The sequence below is a fragment of the Gekko japonicus genome, unplaced genomic scaffold (assembly GCF_001447785.1).
Source record: "Gekko japonicus isolate JY-2015 unplaced genomic scaffold, Gekko_japonicus_V1.1 scaffold3224, whole genome shotgun sequence".
NCBI lineage: Eukaryota > Metazoa > Chordata > Lepidosauria > Squamata > Gekkonidae > Gekko > Gekko japonicus.
The window spans coordinates 119,653-141,779 of NW_015167634.1; the positions used below are offsets into that span (position 1 = coordinate 119,653).

Below are 22,127 nucleotides of genomic sequence, written 5' to 3' on the forward strand. Positions count from 1 at the left end.
TTTGGCTCTTTTTCATATTTCTGTTTGGTTCAGATTTCTACAATCCAAATCATATTGCATTGTTTATTGGATGTCCCATCCTGTTGACTGTATGGACTTACTCTGTGTAATCCACTTTGATTCCCAGTGAGAAAGGTGGAGCATAAATAACAAGTAAATCCTAAACTCATTGAAAATAGACCAGGGGTAATACGGTGGACGCCAGGGTCCAATCTTAAAGCCAAGTCACACATTTTCAGCATTTCAATATACATTACTTCTATAAACACAGGTCTTTACATGGATTTCTCCAACTGCCCTTGCAACATAAAAAAGAAGAGAAATGGTGGAAGAAATGTCTAGCCAGGTATGAAATGACAGAATTTTGAAATTATTTTCATAGTATATTAAAATGACAAAAATAATTAAATTCAGCAGTGGTATCAGTAGCTTTATCAGTTATATCAGCTGTATTCCCGATTAATGTTTATAGAAGAATGTGCTGCTTCAAAGTGCTTCTATGCATATTAAACATGCTTTTTATTATTATTCCCTACCAAGCATGTTTTATAGATGAAGAAAGGACTGCAAATCCTTCTTTCTCTCCCTTCTCTCCCATACTAATGTAGAATATTGAGACGTCACAGGATGGCTTCATAAGATTAATCCAAAAATGGACTTTCAAGGAACTTACATCAATGTTTAAATTGTGAAATTGTTATTACTAAGAATTATATAATAACACACTTAAACACAGCAGCACAACAGCCCAAAAATTTAAAATACATTTTAAAATGAAAGGTTTTTTTCTTACTTTCTGATTCCAAACATAACACTATCCAATGTTTATTAAATTTACCAGTTTTCTAGAAGTTATTCCTATAAAATCCCTAGCAATATTTTATTTATAATTTAAATTCATAGACTGTCCTTCTCTGAGTACACATATAACAGTTTTAACAGTAATGTCCAGATTTTATTGAACCATTATTTAGACAATATCTAGGTCACCTCTTCAGAGTCCTGCTTGAGGCCACTTATAGTAAGAATAAGTTATCTATATAAGAAAAAACCATTAGAACAAGCCAAGGTACATAAATAGCATAAAACTATACTCTAAAAGTTAATAAAGTAGGTGCCAGGTAGAATCCCCAAGGTGGCAAACAATTAAAAATATTTAAAATACATACATAAAACAATTAAAGAAAACACCAAACCAAACAAAAAAGGTTTTACCTGCTGGCAGATGACGATGATAGAAGGGGACAGATAAATCTTCTTGGGGAGGGAATTACATCATTTTAGTGCCACAACCAAGAAGGCCCTTTGTCAGTTTGCCACCCATCTAATGACAGATGGGAACCTGAAGCAGGACCATATGATTGGGTAGGTTCACGTGAGAGTAGCCAGTTATTTGGGTATGCTGGCTTCAAGATATTTAGGACTTTAAAGGCCAATACCAGCACCTTGCATGAGGTCTGGAAGGAAACTGGGAACTAGTATAGGCAGAATGAAACTAGAGTGTTATGTCCCAATGACATACCCAATCAGAATTTTGGCCACAGCGTTCATGGTTTCCACAGCTTCCCTGGAATCCACTGGAAGCATAAGATAGAGCTGAGTGTCATCCCAGCCCAGCCTGGATCTCTAGTAACCTCTCCCTGTGGCATCATCTAGATGTTAAAAAACATGGTGAACAAGGATCCAAATTTGGAAAGGAACCACATAATCTGCTTTGTCCAGGAATTTTAGGAGTTGTCCAGCTCAACCACCACACATTCAAGTACCTTGCTTAAGGCTGCTACATTTGAGGCTGCAGTCACACACACTAAATAATCCACCTTCAATGCACTTTCCAACTGGATTTTGCCAGTTCACACAAGTAAAATCCAGTTGGAAAGTGCACTGAAAGAGGATTATTTAGTGCGTGTGACTGCTGCCTGAGACTGGACAATATTAAAATCCCCTGTGTCCAGATTATATTTCTTTTATAGTGGACATACCACTACCTCTTTCAGGGCAGGAGAAACCACATCCCTCTTAAATAGGCATTTGCAGTCTTCCTTACCCAACCTGCCAGCCCCCCCCCCAATCGAAGCAGATTTAACTAACCAGGAAAGAGAAGTGTTATATAAGAAGGTGGCAGCTTCCATGTATCCATATCTTTAGACTGAATAAACTGAAAGATATCCCATACAACTGGACCATTTACATGCCTATGATGGGCAGATACAATGGTGGCAGAGAAGTACTATATCTTTGGCTCCATCACCACCATCGATTAGTCTTTAAAATGAGCTCTAGCCAGAGTCTTGTTTGATTTGTCATGAGTTTTTCTACTGTCTCACTAGCCATCTCTCCTGTCTTATCATAGCCTGCAGCCCCTCAGTAAATCAAGAGGTTGCCTGTGCTACTAAGACCTCAGAAGGGGTACCTAGGAGCAATTATGTCAACAGCCCGAGTACCTTCCTCATTCCAGAGGTCTGAGGAGATCCAGCCTTTAAGCTATTCTCTATGGCTGAAATGATCTCAAACATTAGTTAAATATAACTGTTCAGCTCTATCAAACGCCTTTTTAGCATCTAACCCCCCCCCCCGGGTTGAACTTGACATAATCTGTGACTATTGTTCATCGAGTGGTCACCTGTGCAGTCACACATAGATACTGTTCACATGCAGGCCTCCAGAGTAGAGGTTTTTGAAGCTCAAAAACACTTGAGGGCACTCCATCTCCTTCCTCTGTGCTGTTTTCCCACCTGTTGCAGCATGTTAATGAGGGGTAGAGCACCCCTCCCTCAGGTCTCTCTCTGCAGCTGCTGAGAGAGGTTCATTAGTAGAAGCTCTGTCTCCTCTTTAACCAGAAACCAACTACCAACAATTCTACTTAGTTCTGTGTTTTTGAGCTTCAAAAACCTTTCTGTAGCAGATCTGCATATGTGCAGTATCCACGTGGGACTGCACAAGTACCACGACAATAAACAGTTTGATCATGAGTTTTGTATGCTTTACAGATAACATTCAGTACTCTCCTAATTTTTGATGACATGCATTAATTTCCAATAAATCTCTTTTGGTAAGTCAATATACTTACCAATATTTTAATCTAATCTCCTTCCAATTATAATTGACTGTATCTTAAAATAGTGGTTAAGTAGAGATACTGGTATATATGACCCTGAGAAGCGTCTTCCCTGGCTTGGGATTCAGTATTCACTTGAATTCCTTTCTTAAGGCGCAATCTCATTCATTATAGCAATTAAAGGGTTTTTTAATAAAGCCTAAAAGGTTTTATAAAATTCAGGTGTTAATCCATTTCACTGGTCAAGTTCAGAAGTAACATTAAGCAAAAAACAAACAAACACACACACACACACCCCTTCCACTATTTTAATGTATTGATTCTTGTACATCTTCCAGCCAGGTCCCCAACCTCCATTGGCAAGAAAGGTTTCCATGGACACCCAATATTGTTAGTTGTGCATGCTGTGCACAGACCATGGTTTTATAGCGATGCTACAAATTCTTGCCATAATTGCAGTAATAATACAGAGAAAAGACCCTCAAATAAGACTTTTGAGGAGGAAAAGGTCAGTTATAGTCCCTAGCATCTGGGTAAAGTATGTGTTACTGTAGTTGTTAATTACAGTGACAAAAATTGGGTGTTTTGTAATTATTAATTAAGAAAACAATACAATTGTCCATCTAAGCAGCCTATAACAAACCCTCAGTTTTTTCCCTTGTTTCTTTCATTATTACCTTCTTGCCTCTCTATGACTAATAGTACCACTTTTACAAGGCAGCCCATATAGCACAGAGTGAGATAGGGAGGCTTTGGGCTTTCTTGACTGACTGCAAGCTGTAGCCACTAGGATTACATACACATGTGAGGTATCCCAGTTCTGAAGGATATGGGGTAGAACTTTTCCTTTCTCTTTCCTCCCAATGCCTACCCTGCTATGCCAAATTTCCCCTTGCAGTCTGCATCTCCTGTTTGCCTGCTGTTCTCCAAGCAAATTTACCTCAAAGCCCACCTCCTGCTGCCTGCTTGCCCAGATGCTTTCCTGCCTTGCACCACCAAATGTCCATGCCCCTTGTCAGTCTGCCTCTTCCTCATGCTAACAGCTGCAGTGTCAAATTCCCTCACCTTTCATTGCCTCAAGATTCTACCCCCCCTATATTTTATCTATCTGAAATTTCTGGAATTATTGTGGAAGTCCTGGGGGAATACTGCAATTCTCCTGAGTTTTTCTCAGTGTGGATGGACAACCATGATGTTATAGACCCAAGAAGGGGCAGGGCTTTCCACTGAAACCTATGGGAAATAATTACAAAAGCAAAATGACAACAAAAGAATCAATGAGGAAATAAAAGCATATGAAACAAACCAACAATGAAAAAGTCCCTTTTGAAATTAGCAACAAAAATGAAAGAAAGGAAACAAAGTTCCATGAACAAGTCTAGTAAAGTGTTCTTCATGTGTCTATAAGTTGACGGTGATGCACAGACTTTAAACAGGCTTTAGGAAGAGACTTAGCTTCCGGATGTGTAACTGACCTGTCTGTTTTAAAATTAATAACACTATTAATAACACCATAATGATATGAATAAATTTTAAATGTATTTTTCTTCTCTTTTGAACAGGAAATGATAAGTAGAAATGAAACTTTTACTTCAGTGACAGTTTTCACATCCTGTCTATTAGGAGAATGGACAAATACCGCTGATCTCCTGATTCTTCGTATGGCTGTACATTTGACAATGTTCATAGTGGTCTTTATAATTAGTGTCCCCATTATTCTAACTGGTGTTTGCTATACTTGTGCATTTATAGTACTAATATATCAAAAAGTTAACAAACTAAACAATGATTATTCTAGTACATCGTGGGACAAGGCCAGACTAGTTATTGCTCACATCCTCAATGGACTTGGAAGAATACTGCATGGTAAAGTTTAAAATCTTTGCATTCCTGTTTTTTTAGTTAGAGCTAACAGTGATTTCCGGATAAAAATTTCTAGGCATATAATTCCCCACACCATCTTTTGCTTTCCAATATAAATTAGCAGGAGGATGCTTGAGAGAAGGCCAAAATATTGCCATGGGCTCAACTTTCCTTGAAGAATTCCTTTCAGTGGGGATTGGGATATTATCAACAAGTCCTTCAATGAGGGGCTGTTCCCGGGGGCACTCAAGGAAGCAATGGTCCACCCTCTCCTGAAAAAACCATCACTGGATCCAGGTGAATTGGCCAACTATCGGCCGGTTTCCAATTTGCCCTATTTGGGCAAAGTATTGGAGAGAGCAGCAGCGATTCAATCGCAGAGCTTCATGGATGACACTTCCATGCTGGACCCATTCCAGTTTGGCTTCCGGCTGGGTCATGGGACAGAGACGTCACTGGTCACTCTCACAGATGACCTCTGAGGGCATCTGGATTGAGGTGGCATGGTGGTACTGGTGTTGGATCTGTTAGCAATGTTTGACACTGTCGACCACCAGTTACTGATCCACCGCCTTGCCGACATTGGAATCCAAGGGCTTGCCTTGCAATGGCTTGTCTCTTTTATCCAGGGTTGGGGACAGAGTGTGGGACTAGGGGAGCAGACGTCCCAGAGACACCCGTTGGTGTGCGGGGTGCCGCAAGGGGCGGTGCTATCCCCGATGTTGTTTAACATCTACATGTGCCCCCTTGCCCAGATTGCCCAGAGTCATGGGCTGGGGTGTCATCAGTATGCTGATGACACCCAGCTATAACTGCTGTTGGGCAGCCAGTCTGACTCCAACCCAGATGACCTGGAGCAGCCACTTCAGGATGTGGTGGGCTGGCTTAGACTGAGTCGATTGAAATTGAATCCAATGAAGACGGAGGTCCTGTGCTTGAGTCGGAGCGGGTCGGGGGTGGGAATCCCATTACCGACCTTTGGTGGGGCACCATTGGTGCCAGCCCCGAGGGTTAGGAGTCTGGGTGCTCCTGGATGCCTCTTTAACAATGGAGGCCCAGGTAGCGGCCTTTTACCACCTATGGCTGATTAGGCAGCTGGTTCCCTTCCTCCAATGCAATGACCTAGCAACAGTGATCCACGCAATTGTCACCTCGAGATTAGACTACTTCAATGCTCTCTACATGGGGCTGCCCTTGTTCCAGATCTGGAGGCTGCAGCTAGTGCAGAATGCAGCAGCCAGGCTGCTGATGGGTCTTTCTATATGGGACCATATCCAGCCTGTGCTGAGGACACTGCACTGGCTGCCGATAGCATACTGGATCCGGTTCAAGGTGCTGGTTCTAACCTTTAAAGCCCTATATGGTCAGGGGCCTGCCTACTTGATGGACCGCCTCTCTCCATATGTGTCCCAGAGAGCACTGAGGTCAGGGTCGCAACATTGTTTGACCCTCCCTGGTCAAAAAGAAGCCAGGCTGAATATCACCAGGACCAGGGCTTTCTCAGTGGCAGCCCCATACTGGTGGAATGAGCTCCCGGAGAACATCAGGGCCCTGCGGGACCTCTTACAGTTCTGCAGGGCCTGTAAAATGGAGCTCTTCCACTAGACTTTCAATTAGGGGCTGCCACTGATGAACGTGCCCTGGAACATCTTCTGGCCTGAAATCTAGAACATCTTCTGGCCAGAGACCTCGCTGGAAGCTACCCCTATCATTGGATGTGATTTAGACTATCGCCATTATCTGTCGGTTTTATTTGTAAACCGTTGCTGTTTTAATTTGATATTGTACTTATTAATTGTGTTAACTCTGTATTGCTTATGTTATTTTAACTTTGTTAGCCGCCTTGAGCCAGCGTGTCCGGCAAGGCGGGATACAAATAGAAGCAATAAATAAACAATAAATACATAAATATAAATATAAATCCAGCCAGCTTTTCTGTCAGTGAAAAAGCAGTTCCCTTTGACCATCCAAAAAAGCTATGCTGTGGTTCATTAGATCTGCATGCACAAAGCATGTGGAACAACGGTTGTAATAAGGAGGGATATTACGCAAGGTGGTGGGATCCAACTCATACATATAAAAATAATTCCTACTTGTTGTTAAATATCAGTGTCAGATTTACTGGTTACAACATTGTACATTATTCTTTCAACAGGATATGAGATTCACGGTACAGAAAACATACCACAAGGGCCAGCTCTCATTGTTTACTACCATGGAGCGATCCCTATTGATTACTCATTTTTCTTAGCTAATCGACTTGTTTTGCACAGGCAATGCTGTTATTCTGTAGTGGATCACTTTCTCTTTATGGCACCAGGTGAGCTTTTACTGCTAAAGGATCACAGATTAAACAAAGTTTTGTGTTTTTTTCCTTAGAGATGATCATTAAAAAAAAATAACCAACACGCTTGGTAATTTGATCTTTGTGGCAGGGGTTACAGATTACTGCTACAGCAGTGCCATGGTTAGACCACCATGTCCTGAAGGCCCATGTGAATGTTTCAACCCAATCCTGTTTGGGCAGTGAGTGTATTTTAGCTTGCCCGCGGAGCCAAATGGACCCTATGCAGCTTCATATGGCCCTGCGGGATCCAATGCCCCCTGGCGGCTCATTAGATGAACTTGTAGAGGATTGACATAGCTGACTCTTGGCAGCCATCAATGAGATCGCTCCCCAACACCCTCTGCACCCTCACTCTAGTCTGGCTTCTTGGTTCACCCAGGAGCTGCAGCTATGAAGCGAAGTCTTAGATGGCTACAGAGACAGTGGTGAGGCTACAAGAGCATCCTATAGGATGTTTATGAGATCCTATGAGACGGCAGTCAAAGCCGCCAAAAGAGAGTACTACACGGCCACGATTGCATTTGTGAGCTCATGCCCAGCCCAATTATTTAGAATGATTTGGTCTATGACTATTCTGCCACAAGACAGACTGAATGCTACGGAACTGGACATTGGCTGTGAGGCCTTTGCAAGCTACTTCACAGATAAAGTCTTGTCACTCTGCCATGACCTCCCTGCCACAGTTGAGACAGTGAGTGAACTTGAGGCTCCATGCACGTCTTCTAGTGAGGTTGTGGATCATTTCAGTCTGCTCAACCTAGAGAAGAAGAAGGAGAGATTGGATTTATACCCCGCCCTTCACTACCCAAAGGTATCTCAGAGCGGCTTACAAACTCCTTTCCCTTCCCCTCCCCACCACAGGCACCCTGTGAGGTGGGTGGGGCTGAGAGAACTCTGACACAAACTGCTCTTTCAGGAACAGCTGTGCCAGAGCTTGTGACTGACCCAAGGTCACATCAGCAGGTGCAAGTGGAGGAGTGGGGAATCAAACCCGGTTCTCCCAGATTAGAGTCTGCACACTTAACCACTACAACAAGTTACTCTCAATTGTATGCCCTACCACTTGCAGCCTTGATCCGTGTCCATTGTGGCTAATTAAAGCTGGTTGCGATGGGTTATGAGGTGCCCTAAGGGAGATCATCAACGTTCCCTAGGGCACTCAAGGAAGCAGTGGTATGCCCCCTCCTAAAAAAAACATCTCTGGATCAGCTGGGTTCCCGTTTGCCCTATCTGGGCAAACTAATTGAGAGGGTGGTGGCAACCCAGTTGCGGCAATCTATGGATGACACTTCCACATTAGATCTCTTTCAGTCCGGCTTTCGTCCAGGCCATGGGATGGAGATGGCACTGGTTGCCCTCACAGATGACCTCTGGAGGCATCTGGATCAGAGCAGTTCTGCGGTGTTGCTGTTGTTAGACCTGTTGGCAGTGGTGACCATCTGCTACTGATCCGCCACCTCGCCAACACTGGGATTCAGGGGTCTGCTTTGTAATGGCTTTCCTCTTTCCTTCAGGGTCGGGGACAACGGGTGGCATTAGGGGAACAGCTGTCCCGAAGGCACCCACTGGTTTGTGGAGTGCCCCAAGGGGCAGTACTTTCCCTGATGTTATTTCACATCTATATGTGCCCCCTTGCTCAGATTGCCCGGAGGCATGGGCTGGGATGTGGATGACACCCAGCTCTATCTGCTGTTGGGCAGCCAGTCTGACTCTAGACCAGAAGATCTGGACTTGATGGTACAAGCTGTGGCTGATTGGCTTAGACTGAGCTGACTGAAATTGAATCCAGTGAAGACGGAGGTTCTGTGCTGAGTCAAGGCAGTCCGGGGTTAGGGATCCCACTCCTCACCTTCGACAGGGCACTGCTGGTGCCAGCGCTGGAGGTTAGGAGTTCAGGAGTGCTCTTGGATGCCTCCTTAATGATGGAGGCCCAGATAGCAGCCACTGCTAAGTCAGCCTTTTATCGCCTTCAGATGATCAGGCAGTTGGTGCCCTTCCTCAAATGCAACAACTTGGCAACAGCGATCCATATGATGGTCACCTCGAGATTAGACTACTGTAATGCTCTCTACATGGGCCTGCCCTTTGCCCAAGTCTGGAAGCTTCAGCTGGTGCAGAACACTGCGGCCAGGCTGTTATTGGGTCTCCCCGTGTGGGAACACATGCTGCCTATAGCTTACCGAATTCACTTCAAGTTCTCACTTTTAAAGCCCGTTATGGTCAGGGGCCTACATACCTGAGGGACCGCCTTTCCCCACATGTTCCCCAGAGAGCACTGCATTCAGGGTCTCAAAACCATCTGGCCCTCCTGGGACCCAAAGATGCCAGGTTGGCTATGGCCAGGGCCTTCTCAGTGGTGGCTCTGTGCTGGTGGAATGAGCGCCTGGAAGACACTAGGGCCCTGTGGGACCTTTTATGGTTCCACAGGGCCTGTGTGACGGAGTTCTTCCACCAGGCATTCAACCAAGGAGCCGCACCTAATACCTGAATAGAAGTTTAAGACCCTGTGCCCTAATACCACTTCGCTGGTATGAATCGGACCAAGATAATAGTCCTAACACCAATGCTGACTGCACTCCTCATTATGATTGATTTGTTACCAATTTTCTGCCATTGTCATATAATACTGTATACTAGCACTTTATGTTTGGTTTTATATATGCTCTGTTTTTATGTGTTTTGATTTTTATGGATGCCGCCCTGAGCCTGCTTCGGCGGGGAGGGTGGGGTATAAATAGAATGAATGAATGAATGAATAAAAGGGAAGTTAACCAAAGTAAAAAACTAACTGAAAAGTTTGACACACATCCAAATTTAGGCAACACTGAATTCTACAGAAAATATGTTACACCTCTGTAGGTCAAGAGCTACCTTGCTCATTGTACGCTTAGACAGATAATGTGTAGAAGCATAGCTGTGAATGGGGGGGGGTGTTATGAAAGATGGTTCTTGCCACATGAAGCTGCCTTATACTGAATCGTCCATCAAGGCCAGTAATGTCTCCTCAGACTGACAGAGCTCTTTCCATATAGAAACCTGTTATGACAGTATGTAGGACTATTCCACATAGAAAGAAACTTCTGCAGAATTTAATATAGTCTTCATAGGGTTGCCAGCACCCAGATGGGGCCTGGAGATCTCCTGCTTTTAGAACTGATCACCAGCTGACAGAGATCAGCTCCCCCGGAGAAAATGGCTGCTTTTAAGGGGCTATATGACATTGTACCATGCTGAGGCCCCTCACCTCCCCAAACCCCACTCTCTCCCAGCCCCAGCCCCAAAGTCTCCAGGTATTTTCCAACCCAGACCTGGCAACCCTAATTCTTCAGACATCAAGTGAGCACATGACTCAGCTTCTTCTGAACCAATTTTAAAGATCATGATATTTCATGAGTCAGCTCCAATAGTGCTACTGGACAAATTTCCTGATTCCTCATAGCCAAGTACAAGAGTCATGATATTCAGTACCACGCACACCATCCTCTAGCCTCTATTCAGTGCTACCTTATTTGATAACACAATTTCCACATGAGCAAAGCCAAAATTGTCACTGAACATGTATTCCACAATCAAAAATTTCTATTCTTTTTATAAGTATGGCATACTTAGGCTCTGCTTGTTCCTTTTATGCTCTTTTTGGCAGTACGTCTTACTAGTCATTTTTTGTGTGAGAGAAAATGAGTATGTGAGTTCAGGCACAACTTGTTTTCTCTGTATATTCGTATCTCCTTAATATGTAATCCATGTTAGTAATAACACCCTTCTTGATTTCTTATAAGATCTTCACTTCTCTCCCCCACCTCAGTTACTGCTTAGACTGCCAAAAGCCACAGAGATAAGCCAGGGAAAAGCAGTCTTGGGGCCTCCCTTCTATACCCCTTCTATACTGTCAGTAGATAGCAGAGTACTGTATATGGAATAGTGAAATACTAAATCAATTGTATAGTTTAGTGTGTAGTATTTAATAATTATACAATCATTAATTATTATTATGCCAATTCATTACATAGGCAAATGAGCTTTCTATCTGACTCTAAGCCACTGCCCTGGAATTGAAAGGCCAGATGGCAGCAACATTGTGTGTCCAATGACTTAAGGCAACAAAATCAATATTGTGGACCTTCCATCTTGTAGGTCTCTGTAACAGAATGGCTCTTTGCCCCCTGCCCCAAATCCCTGAGGCCATGATTCCAAGAAATGCATTGCTTTGCTCTCCAAACAGAGGCTTCCTTCCTTAGCTTCCAGTATAACTTAATGAATTAAAGGGCAACAGTCCTTTTGGGGTATGTCAAAATTTGCCTTTTAGACTCATTACAGTCCCCACACACACAAAATAACCCAGACTTACTCCCTCCTTCCACACTATGTTGGTGGGTCCTAATCAGCAGCTCATTTGTGTTTCCTTCCCTCCACATTTCAGGCACATTAGCCACCTTTTAAGATTTTAATCAGTACCCTCATAAATAGGGTTAGAAGGGTGTAGATCTACTTAGGATGCTACTGTAAAAATGCCACAGGACACTAATATTAAACCTTTATTTTTTTTGCTTTAAACAAATAAATAAAATATCCTATGAAGGGAAGTTGCCTTGTAACCTCACAAGCACTAATAAAAGTTATGGACAGCCAAGTTTTGCTATAATGTGGCAGAATATGATTTCTTGAAGCACAGCCCTGGATGGGTATAGATGTGTTTGTACAAAATGCAGTGAATGCATATCGACAGCAGCATGAGGTTAAAAAATAGGGTGCCAGCTCTGAGTTGGGAAATACCTGGAGATTTTTAGGGGCTGGAACCAGGGCAGGGTGAGGTTTGGGGAGGGGAGGGACCTCGGTAGGGTATAATGCTATAGAGTCTACCCTCCAAAGCAGCAATTTTCTCCCGAGGAACTGATCTCTGTCACCTGCAGATCAATTGTAATAGCAGATCTCCAGGTGCGACTTAGAGGTTGGCAACCCTAGTAAAAGCTATAAATTTTGGACGTACCCTAGTTAGGGCCTAGATCCTATCTCAGGCATTAACAATTGCTGGTGGATTTATGTAGAACACTTCATAATATCCATTCAAAAATATACTTATCTTGTTTAGTGGAATAACTAACACGGATTAATTTGGTATTAAGTTCATGAAGAGCTCCCCAATGTTGCGCCCGCCAGTTCTGCCTTTGGTGCCAGCAAAACTTTTCAGAAAGCAGATGAGGCCATTGTAAGGCAGGGCTTCTTATTCAAATGAAAGAGTTTTTCATAGGTGCAATAGCAGCTGCAGCCACAGGCACTGGATGATCAGGAGAACTGAATACCCAGGCTTGTGGTTCCATTCCCCTTCAAGCTTACCTTCTTTTATCCACCCCACCCCCCCAATTCTTTCTCCATCCCTCTCCTCATGCTTTCTTTCTTTTTATTTGCCTTCTGCAATTCTTTTGTAAAGTGAGGAGGCCCCGCCCCCCTTAGATAGCCATTTTTTGTTTGGCCTTGTTTCCTGTAGATGACATTGTTGGGTGGCCTTCACAAACTTCTCCCAAAATTCCAGTTGTACCTGTAGGCTGAAGACACGTTGGGGATCCCTAAGTTAGTGTATCTTGACTTTGGACCACCCTTCTTGTGTATTATCCATTTGACAGCTGAGTGCATGAAGATACTGCACTTAAGGATCTGTATATCCATATAAAGGCATACTAGAGATCCTGGATCAGGGCCTTTTATTATTATTTTTCCATATTCTTATTTCCCTAAACAGGCATCAGCTCATCTTAACTGGTGAGACTCCATTAAAGATTCCCCTTGGGAAATATAATCTTAATAGATTCATTAAGAAACAGAGACTCTTAGGAAAAGTGAGGTGTCAAAGACCCCCCCACACACACACACATTTAGCAAATATGTGAGATCAGTGATGTGAGTAAAAGCCTCTGATTCATGATCTGATATATCTTGGTATTTTTACTTTGATTTAAAATCAGCCATAGGAGAGGAAACAATACCTAGGGCTGCCAACTACAATTTAGGAAATTCCTGGAGATTTGGATGTGGAACTTGGGGAGGGCAGGGTTTGGGGAGAGGAGAGATCTCAGCTGGGTATAATGCCATAGAATCTACCCTCCAAAGCAGACATTTTCTCCAGGGGAACAGATATCTGTAGTCTGGAAATGAGTTGTAATTCTGCCCCCCCCCCCCATGGATGTTGGCAACTCTCATACACATGAGTCCATACACCCATATATAAAATGGGTACAGTGGTCCTATTTTTCCCAAAATCGATGCACAGAAAAGGGGAGATAAACATGCAATCCCCTGCTTTACTTCACTGTATTCTACTGTTTGGAACATTATTTCATATAGACTGATAGTGGGCTAGAAGTGAATTCTGAGATTAACAATGTATAGCAAGTCGAGTTGTCAGCTCTGGGTTGGAAAATTCCTGAAGATTTGGGGGTTAAGCCTGGGAAGGATGGAACTGGGAGAGGGGAAGGAGCTCAGCAGGGAAGTGATGCCGTACAGTCCACCCTCTGAAGCTGCCAATTCCTCCAGGGGAGCTGATCTCTGTATTGTGGAGACCAGTCGTAATTCCAGGAGAACTTCAGGTCCCACCTGGAGACTGACAACCCTAACAGCAAGGCAAGATGGTGGTGGAAGGCAATGTTGACCTTTCCTTGCCAAGGATGCTTGACCTTTGTTTTAAAAATGCCTTCCCCACTGAAAACAATGGGACTGAATACAAAATAATAATAAATGATATTGAATAGCCTTAACAGCAGTAAGAAACAAAGGGGGAGTAAAATGAACAATGTGCACTGAATTTAAAAAAAAAAAACCAGCAGTGCAAAACTAACAGTACAATCCTAAACAGAGTTATGCGGTGGCTCAAGTGGTTAAGACGCTGAACTGCAGGCTGTGGAAGGTCGGTAGTTCAGCAGTTCGAGACCCGAGTGTGCCGCATGACGGAGTGAGCTCCCGTCTCTAGTTCCAGCTCCTGCCAACCTAGCAGTTCGAAAGCAAGAAATTGCAAGTAGATAAATAGGTACCACTTTAGTGGGAAGGTAACAGCGTTCCGTGCGCCTTGGTGTTTAGTCATGCCGGCCACATGACCACGGAAACGTCTTTGGACAGTGCTGGCTCTTCGGCTTTGAAACGGAGATGAGCACCGCAACCCTAGAGTCAGATTCGACTGGCTTTCGAGCAAGGGAACCTTTACCTTTACTAATTCCATTTATTTCTATTGAATTGTAAGGGTGTAACTCTGCTTAGTACTGCATTATATAAGAACCTCTTAAATAAGTTTTTGTTTCTTATCTGTGTAGTATACTATTTTTGGTATTATAAAAATTCATGTTGTATATCTTCCTTTCAGGTTTAAAAACATTGTTAAAGATAATGAATTTCACAACAGGTTCAAGAGAGGAATGTCTGAAAATTCTCAAAAATGGCAATTTATTAGGTATTTCACCAGGAGGAGTTCGAGAAGCTTTGTTTAGTGACAACAACTACAGACTTCTATGGGGAAATCGTACAGGCTTTGCTCAGCTAGCTATTGATGCCAAAGTGGTGAGTCTTTGCATAAAGAAACATTCTTGCAGTACACATATTTTACTTTATTTTTTAATTTTACATCTACTGACAAAATGAAACTTTGCTCAAGACAAGGGCCACAACCTGAAGATCATCTTTCTTGAGGTAACCCATCCCTATTTTGGACCTCTTGGGTTGCAGCCCAGGAGCAAGGGAAAGGGCAAGGAGGGCACCAAAGGCGAGGGATTCTCTTACACCCTTAACAATACCCAGTTAACTTACGCACGTAGAATTTTTTGGAAAAAGGGAAATAAAATTGGCCACGACTTTATTGGCTACAGCTGTAATAAGCTTTTGGCACAGCATGGGATATCAGATCCCATTCATTGACTGAACCTCCTGCCAGTTGATGATCCCCTGACTGCCACAGCTGGCAAGAAAATCTTGGGATGACAGGTTGCTGCATCCCCAGTCGTGCCCCTGGGCTGGGTGTTCCTTCTCAGTGTGAGGGTAATCCCCAGGCATGCCCCCAGGCTGGGTGTTTCTCTTGACTCTCACACCAAGGTCCCTTAAGGGGATCCCCATACTCAGGAAAATTAGCATGCAGGCTGGCTTTCCTGAGAATGGATAGGGCCCCATGCTGATACCGCTAAGTGGAGACAAGAAAGAGACTAAATGAAACAAAACCTGCATGCAGACTCCACCCACTAACTACTACCAAACAAGGGGCGGGAGGGTGGACAAAAAAGCCCGATGTTGGAAAGAGGGTGAGCTGGGGTGGTGCAGTGCCCTAAGTAGCACCCTGGGTGCCCCCATCTCATCAGCTATCTCCAACTCCCTGATAGGTCTGGTGTTGGGCCAGGTGGGCCCCAATTTCCTGCACTCATTGCTGGTACACCCTCTCTGCCCCAGCAAGAGTCACCAAAACCTGCATGCAGACCCCACCTACTAACTACTACCAAACAAGGGGTGGGAGGGTGGACAAAAAAGCCTGATGTTGGAAAGAGGGTGAGCTGGGGTGGTGCAGTGCCCTAAGTAGCAGCCTGGGTGCCCCCATCTCATCAGCTATCTCCGACTCCCTGATAGGTCTGGTGTTGGGCCAGGTGGGCCCCAATTTCCTGCACTCATTGCTGGTACACCCTCTCTGCCCCAGCAAGAGTCACCGTGGCCACCCTCACCGTCACTGCCTCCCTCCTCCCCGCAGTGCCACAAACAGGACCTGCAGTGAGCCTGGGCCCTGACTTCCTTAAATAAACATCTTATGGTATAACATTGCATGAGGAAAATTGAACCTTTCCTAGAAATTAGCAGTGCAATCTTACAAATACTTTCATTAGACTAAGCCCCATTTAATTGATGTAAATAGGCTGGCTTAGGATGACTCTAAATTTCACATTAATCTTCCACGTGTGGCCCAACCATCCTGTTCCCCATCCCCAATGAAATCTGAAGCCAAGATCATGTGACTGATATGAGCAGTATATATTCAGATACACACACTTTCTTCTCGTGTTCTAGAAATCAGAAATGGCTGCTGATCCAAATCTGAAAGTCTCTGGCTGCATTTAAGGCATTCATTTGCCAATGGCTATAACCATAATAAATGTATAAAACTCAACGTTCTTCAATCATTTCTTCTATTTTTATGAATATGATCATAGCATACCCTCCATCTATAACCCTGCAATATTTGTGGCCCCAGTTCAGAAAAAGGGACCTATCAATATTCAACATCATTTATCAAACCAACTGTGCACAACACTAATTTCAGTTTGCAAACATTAGCCACTAAATTCTATGTCAAATTTAGGAAGAAACAGAACACATAACCAAAAACCGAACACTAAAGAACTAAGAACCCTAGTCAGAAGATCAACTTGAGAACATGCAGCATAAGGACAAGAGAAGAAGGATCAAGAGAACATGAGAGATGATGTAAACTCTTGGGAAAATATTGATGGAGAATGACGTGTGTTCTTTGGGCTCATAAGAGGAGGAGTACTTTGGAGAAGGAGGGGTAGCAAGGACTCTGAGATAAGCTATGTACCGGTTGTTCAGAGGCATCTCTGCAATCTCCAAGATTCTCACCAATCCAAGTTAGAGTGGTTCACAGAAGAACATGGCCTGCTCACCCACTGGGGGAGGTATATGTACTGCCAGGACCATTGTGGACAGAAGTACTACAGCTGGTGCATGATTCTAGACTGGGCACTTCAGTCATCGCAAAACAACATATCTGCTAACCTGAGAATTCTGGTGGCTCTTTCAATCTGTTGCAGCCTGGTACTTGGTCTCCTGTGAAGTCTGTAGGCAAGCCAAAGACCTTCCCAGCAAACCCTCTGGACTATTACAACCAGGGCTATTTTTGGGCAGGAATGCACAGGAACGGCATTCCGGCTGGCTTCAGAGTTTGCCATGCCCACTGCAGCCAAAACCTCTGTGTGCATGGCTACAGAGGGAAGGTGTGGAGAGCGACCCCCCCATAACTCCAAGGCGGGTGGGCCAGCCCCCCCCGGAAGGATCAGGGAAGCATTTAAATGCCACCCCATGCCTTCCCCAGCCTGTCCAAGGGCCAGCTTGCACAAGCACCCCGCACTCGTGGGGCACCCAGGCAATCCAAGGGAAGGTATGGGATGTGGCCTAATATGCTAATGAGCTGTGCTGTCAGGGTTGTGGCCTAATATGCTAATGAGTTTCTGCTGTTGGGTGTGGCCTATTATGCTAGTGAGCTGTGCTGCCAGGGGTACGGCCTAATATGCTAATGAGTTTCTGCTGTTGGGTGTGGCCTATTATGCTAATGAGTTCCTGCTGGGCTTTTTCTAAAATAGCCCTGATTACAACCATTATCCACTCCCACAGGACCCTAGAAGACTATATCCATGGATTTCATCATCGATTTGCAGCAACTACATCCATGGATTTCATCATCGATTTGCAGCACTCTGAAGGACACATATGTATCCTTGTAGTGGTGGACCTGTTCATGAAAATGGACCACTTCATTTCCTGTCCTAGACTCCCCACAGCTCAGGACACCACGCAGCTATACATCTAACACTTCTTCAGTCTCCACAGAATACCAGATAATTTAATCACAGATCAAGGGGTCCAACTTACCTTGCAATTTTGGCAGACCTTGCATTCTCAGCACCCAAGTCTATTTATCCTCTGCCTACCACCCCCAATCCGATGGACAGACTGAATGCACCAACACAACCCTGGAACAGTGTCTTAAATGCCACACCAACCATCAGCAGGACAGTTGGGTAGCCTTACTTCCTCTGGCTGAGTTCGTCTATATCAATGGGGTGTGCTCATCCACTCAGTGAACACCTTTCATAGCAAACTATGGCTATATCACCCTGCACTACACCTCCTTCTGGTGTCCCTGCAACTGATGATTGTATACAAGAACCAATCCATGTAGAAGCTGCTACAAGAGCAACTTCAGAAATCCAAGGAAGCTTACAAAGAGGCTTGCTGATTGCAAAAGCCAACCAGATAAACCTCTGAGTGTGGGAGATTGAGTGTGATTATCCACCCAACATATTCACAGCCAGAGGCCTTCCTGCAAACTGAACGCCAGGTTTATTGGCCCATTTTTAATCATGGATCAAATTAATCCAGTAGTTTATTGCTTGCAACTGTAACCAAAGCTCCTGATACATCCTGTGTTCCACCGGTCTCTTCTAGTCTCTGTCTTACCTCCAGATCTGCAAAGGCCTCAGCTGCCGTCTCCCCCACCAATAATTGTTAATGGACAAGAGGAATATGAGGTCACCCAGGTCATTGATTTCCATCAACATTGAGGTCAATTGCAATACTTGGTCTACTGGAAGGGATATGGCCCAGAAGACTGTTCCTGGGACCCACTCAGCAATCTTCATGCTCCAGACCTCATACGCCGGTTTCACTGCACATACCCCCAGATACCTAGTTTGCCAGTTTGGGGGGAGGGGCTGAGGTGGGATGGTGTCATGGGTCAGCCAGAGCTCAGTGATAGCAAGGATTTCTCAGGAGAAGAGGAGCCCTGTGTAGCCAGCTTTGAATCAGCAGAAGCCAGCAAGCAGGAAAATGAGTTGCAGGCTTGTCAGGGCTCACAGCTAACAGCTGGTGCAGAGCCACCAACACTCTCCAGTCCTGATTCAACAGGTGAAACATAGTTGGTCATGTCGAGCCCTCCAGTATCACCCACACCCTTATAGCACCACAGACAGAGGCTAAGAATGGAATTACAGGAGAGACAATAAAGTGCCCAGCTCCTGGCCTGACACCAGCTAATCAGCAGAAGCCAGCAAGCAGGAAAATGAGTTGCAGGCTTGTCAGGGCTCACAGCTAACAGCTGGTGCAGAGCCGTTAACACAGGTGAAACATAGTTGGTCATGTTGAGCCCTCCAGTATCACCCACACCCTTATAGCACCACAGACAGAGGCTAAGAATGGAATTACAGGAGAGACAATAAAGTGCCCAGCTCCTGGCCTGACACCAGCTGCTTGCTGATAGCAAAGATGGATAGCTGCAGGATTACTCCTGAGCAGCTGGCTGCAAGCATGAACCTTCAAGCATATGGCTATAAAAACCAGTAAAGCGAGGCTATAGGTATGGAAGTAACAAGGTGAAATCCCTCCAACATTGTGACCACTGCATCAGAGCCTGCCTTGTTTCTGTGACTCTTTGAACTGTTCCCTGACTCTGCCTTCATCTTGCCCTTGAACCTGCCCATGGATAACTTTTGGACTTCCAGACCTTGCTGTACAGACTGACCCTTGGACCAGATTACTGACAGCTCTTGACCCTGTGCTTTGATCCTGGTATGGACCTTGACTATGCTGTTTGAGTTGGTGCCCTTGCCTTACTCATTCCATGCTCTGATGGCACAGCCCAAGCTGGCCCTGGCCCAGCTCCTGACAAACTTATTTCACATTACAGCCAACCAGCAGCCCTGGTGGGCCAACAAACAGGGCATAAAGGCTCTTGCTCTGATGCTGCCTTCTGTCACTGATCTTCAGAAGTTTGCTGGCTCTTAATATGGAGGTTCCCTTTAATCATAGTTAGTGGCGTTTTAAGGACCTATCCTCCATGAATCTGTCTACTTTTAAAGCCACCCGTACTTATGGTCAACCCTACATCCAGTGGCAAGGAATTCCATAATTTTGTCTGTCCTGTCCATCAACTTCATTGGGTGCCCCCAAGTGCTATTATCATCATTTCAGGAAAGGGAGAAACTTCTCTCCTTTAGCTTTTTCTACCTACACATAATTTTATAAATCTCTGTTATGTTCCCCTTAGGTATCTTTTTTCTAAACTAAAATGTCCCCACCTTTCCTCATAGGAAGGTGCTCCAGCCCTTTAATCATCCTGGTTGCCCTCTTCCGTACTGTTTTTAGCTCTGCAATATCCTGTTTGACCAGAACCTACATACTCCAACTGAGGCCTCTCCACAGATCCACAGATCTATTAACGGGGATTACAATATTGTCAGCTTTATTTTCAGTTCCTTTACTAATAATGCCCAGGCATGGAGTTTGCCTTTTTCACTGCTGCCACATACTGAGTCAAATTTTTCATTGACCATTGCAACCCTAAGATCTGTTTTCCTTCTCGGTCTCAGTAAGTTCAGACCCCATCAGCATATAACTTCATTTGCCACGTTGTTGCCCATCCGCCCACCTTAGAGAAATCCTCCTGTGGCTCTTCACAGTCTGCCTTGTTTTTCATCACCCTGAATAATTTGGTATCATCAATTGCACCTGCCATGTGTTGCAGCTCAAGGATCTCAGAAGTAGTCCTGACAAAGAGGAGAAAGAAGACAAGAAGGAATATACTTGGTGGGAAGGGGGAGGTGATGGCAACCAGGACAAAAGAGAAAATTAGGAGGCAAGTTAGACTTTCCCCTCTCTTGTAAGCCTTTCTTGTTACTATACTACATGTGCAAATATCAAAAGGTTTTGTGGGACATATGATATATTCAGTTCAGAGCAGACTACATTCAGTTTCAGCTTACATTGCAACATCCAAGATAAGATTCTAGTTAAACCAGCATGGTGTAGTGGTTAAGAGCAATGGACTCTAATCTGGAGAACTGGGTTTGATTCCGCACTTCTCCACATGAAACCAGCTGGATGACCATGGGTCAGTCACCGCTCTTTCAGAGCTCTCCCCCCCCAAAGTCTACCACCACTTTAGTGGTGCATAATGCTAAAGGGCTAGAACTTAAGGTTGCCAAACAATCTTTGCATTTTCTGGCTATACTACACACATTGCCATACGATGATTATTATTATTCTAGTTAAGCAGTCAGTACTATTAGCAAGAACAGAAGGAAATATTAGGTGGGTAGCCATGGCAGAACAAAGTTTGAGTCCAGTGGCACCTTTAAGACCAAAAAGGTTTTACTCAAGGTATAAGCTTTTATGTGCATGCACACTTCTTCAGTGTATGTGCACATAAAAGCTTATACTTGAATAAAACTTTGTTGGTTTTAAGGTGGATTGGTCCAAAATCACACAGTGAACTTCTGCAGCACTAGCTGAACCTAGGTCCTGCAGATCCTTCTCTGAAGCTCTGACTGCTACACCACACTGGCTTTCAAGCAGTCAGGCCTAGTTGAGTCATGCAGGTTAGGTGGCATCAAGTCCCCATGAGATTGCTGCGAGGGTTGCCAATCTCTAGGAGGACCTTGGAGATCTCCCAGAATTATGGCTTCCAGTTTGGACTCTGTGAATGGCGGTCGCAACTTCGGGAAGCTCCCGGAGGCAATTCGCCCATGCGCAGCTAAGAGGGGGAATCCGCACAAGCGGAGACCCTAAGGAGCCTCAGACAGAGGTTCCGATCCGGGGCACACAGGGGATGTGCCTCTTTCCCGGCCCAAAGGTCAGAAATTGAGGCTCGCCCCATGCCCCAATGGCTCTTGCCGTGGCAGTGCCCCGCACGGGGACTAGCAGAGCCGCCGGACGTCACCGAGTGATGAAGCGGAAAAGCGTTTGAATGGAAGATATTCGGCCAAAACTGTGAGTTACCGATCGGGAATGGGAAAAAGAGTGAAGCGCAAGGGAGGAGGGGGAGAGCCCCCCACCCCCGATTAAACAGAGACTGATTTAACAGAAAGAAGAGGGGGGGAGTGAAATTTCAAAAGAGTGGTATTACCTTTTGGCGAATTATTGAAAGAAAGACTGATAGATTCATTTGTTAGCTGCGCGGCATGAACTTTTAAAAAGTAAACAATAAAACAAAGATGTCGGGGCAGAAAAAGTTTCAGGAGAAGCCGGTAAAGAGTCTGGGAGGAACTTCCGGTGCTGGCTCCCGCCCCTTGGAGCCGGCTGTCACTCAACAGGAGGGAGAACATTTGCGCC

General features: G+C 44.6%; 1 protein-coding gene across 2 annotated transcripts in view; it reads left to right on the top strand.

Annotated features, from left to right (window-relative positions):
• Nucleotides 1–270: 270 nt before the first annotated feature.
• The window catches only part of LOC107112863 (transmembrane protein 68-like), a 43,403-nt gene continuing 21,546 nt past the window's right edge, over nucleotides 271–22,127 (top strand). For both annotated transcript variants that reach the window (XM_015414060.1, XM_015414059.1), the window contains exons 1-4: nucleotides 271–346; nucleotides 4,621–4,924; nucleotides 7,077–7,241; nucleotides 14,617–14,810. In XM_015414060.1, coding sequence (XP_015269546.1) covers nucleotides 323–346; nucleotides 4,621–4,924; nucleotides 7,077–7,241; nucleotides 14,617–14,810 — 687 coding nt within the window. In that variant the 5' untranslated portion in view covers nucleotides 271–322. The remainder of the gene's footprint in view (nucleotides 347–4,620; nucleotides 4,925–7,076; nucleotides 7,242–14,616; nucleotides 14,811–22,127) is intronic.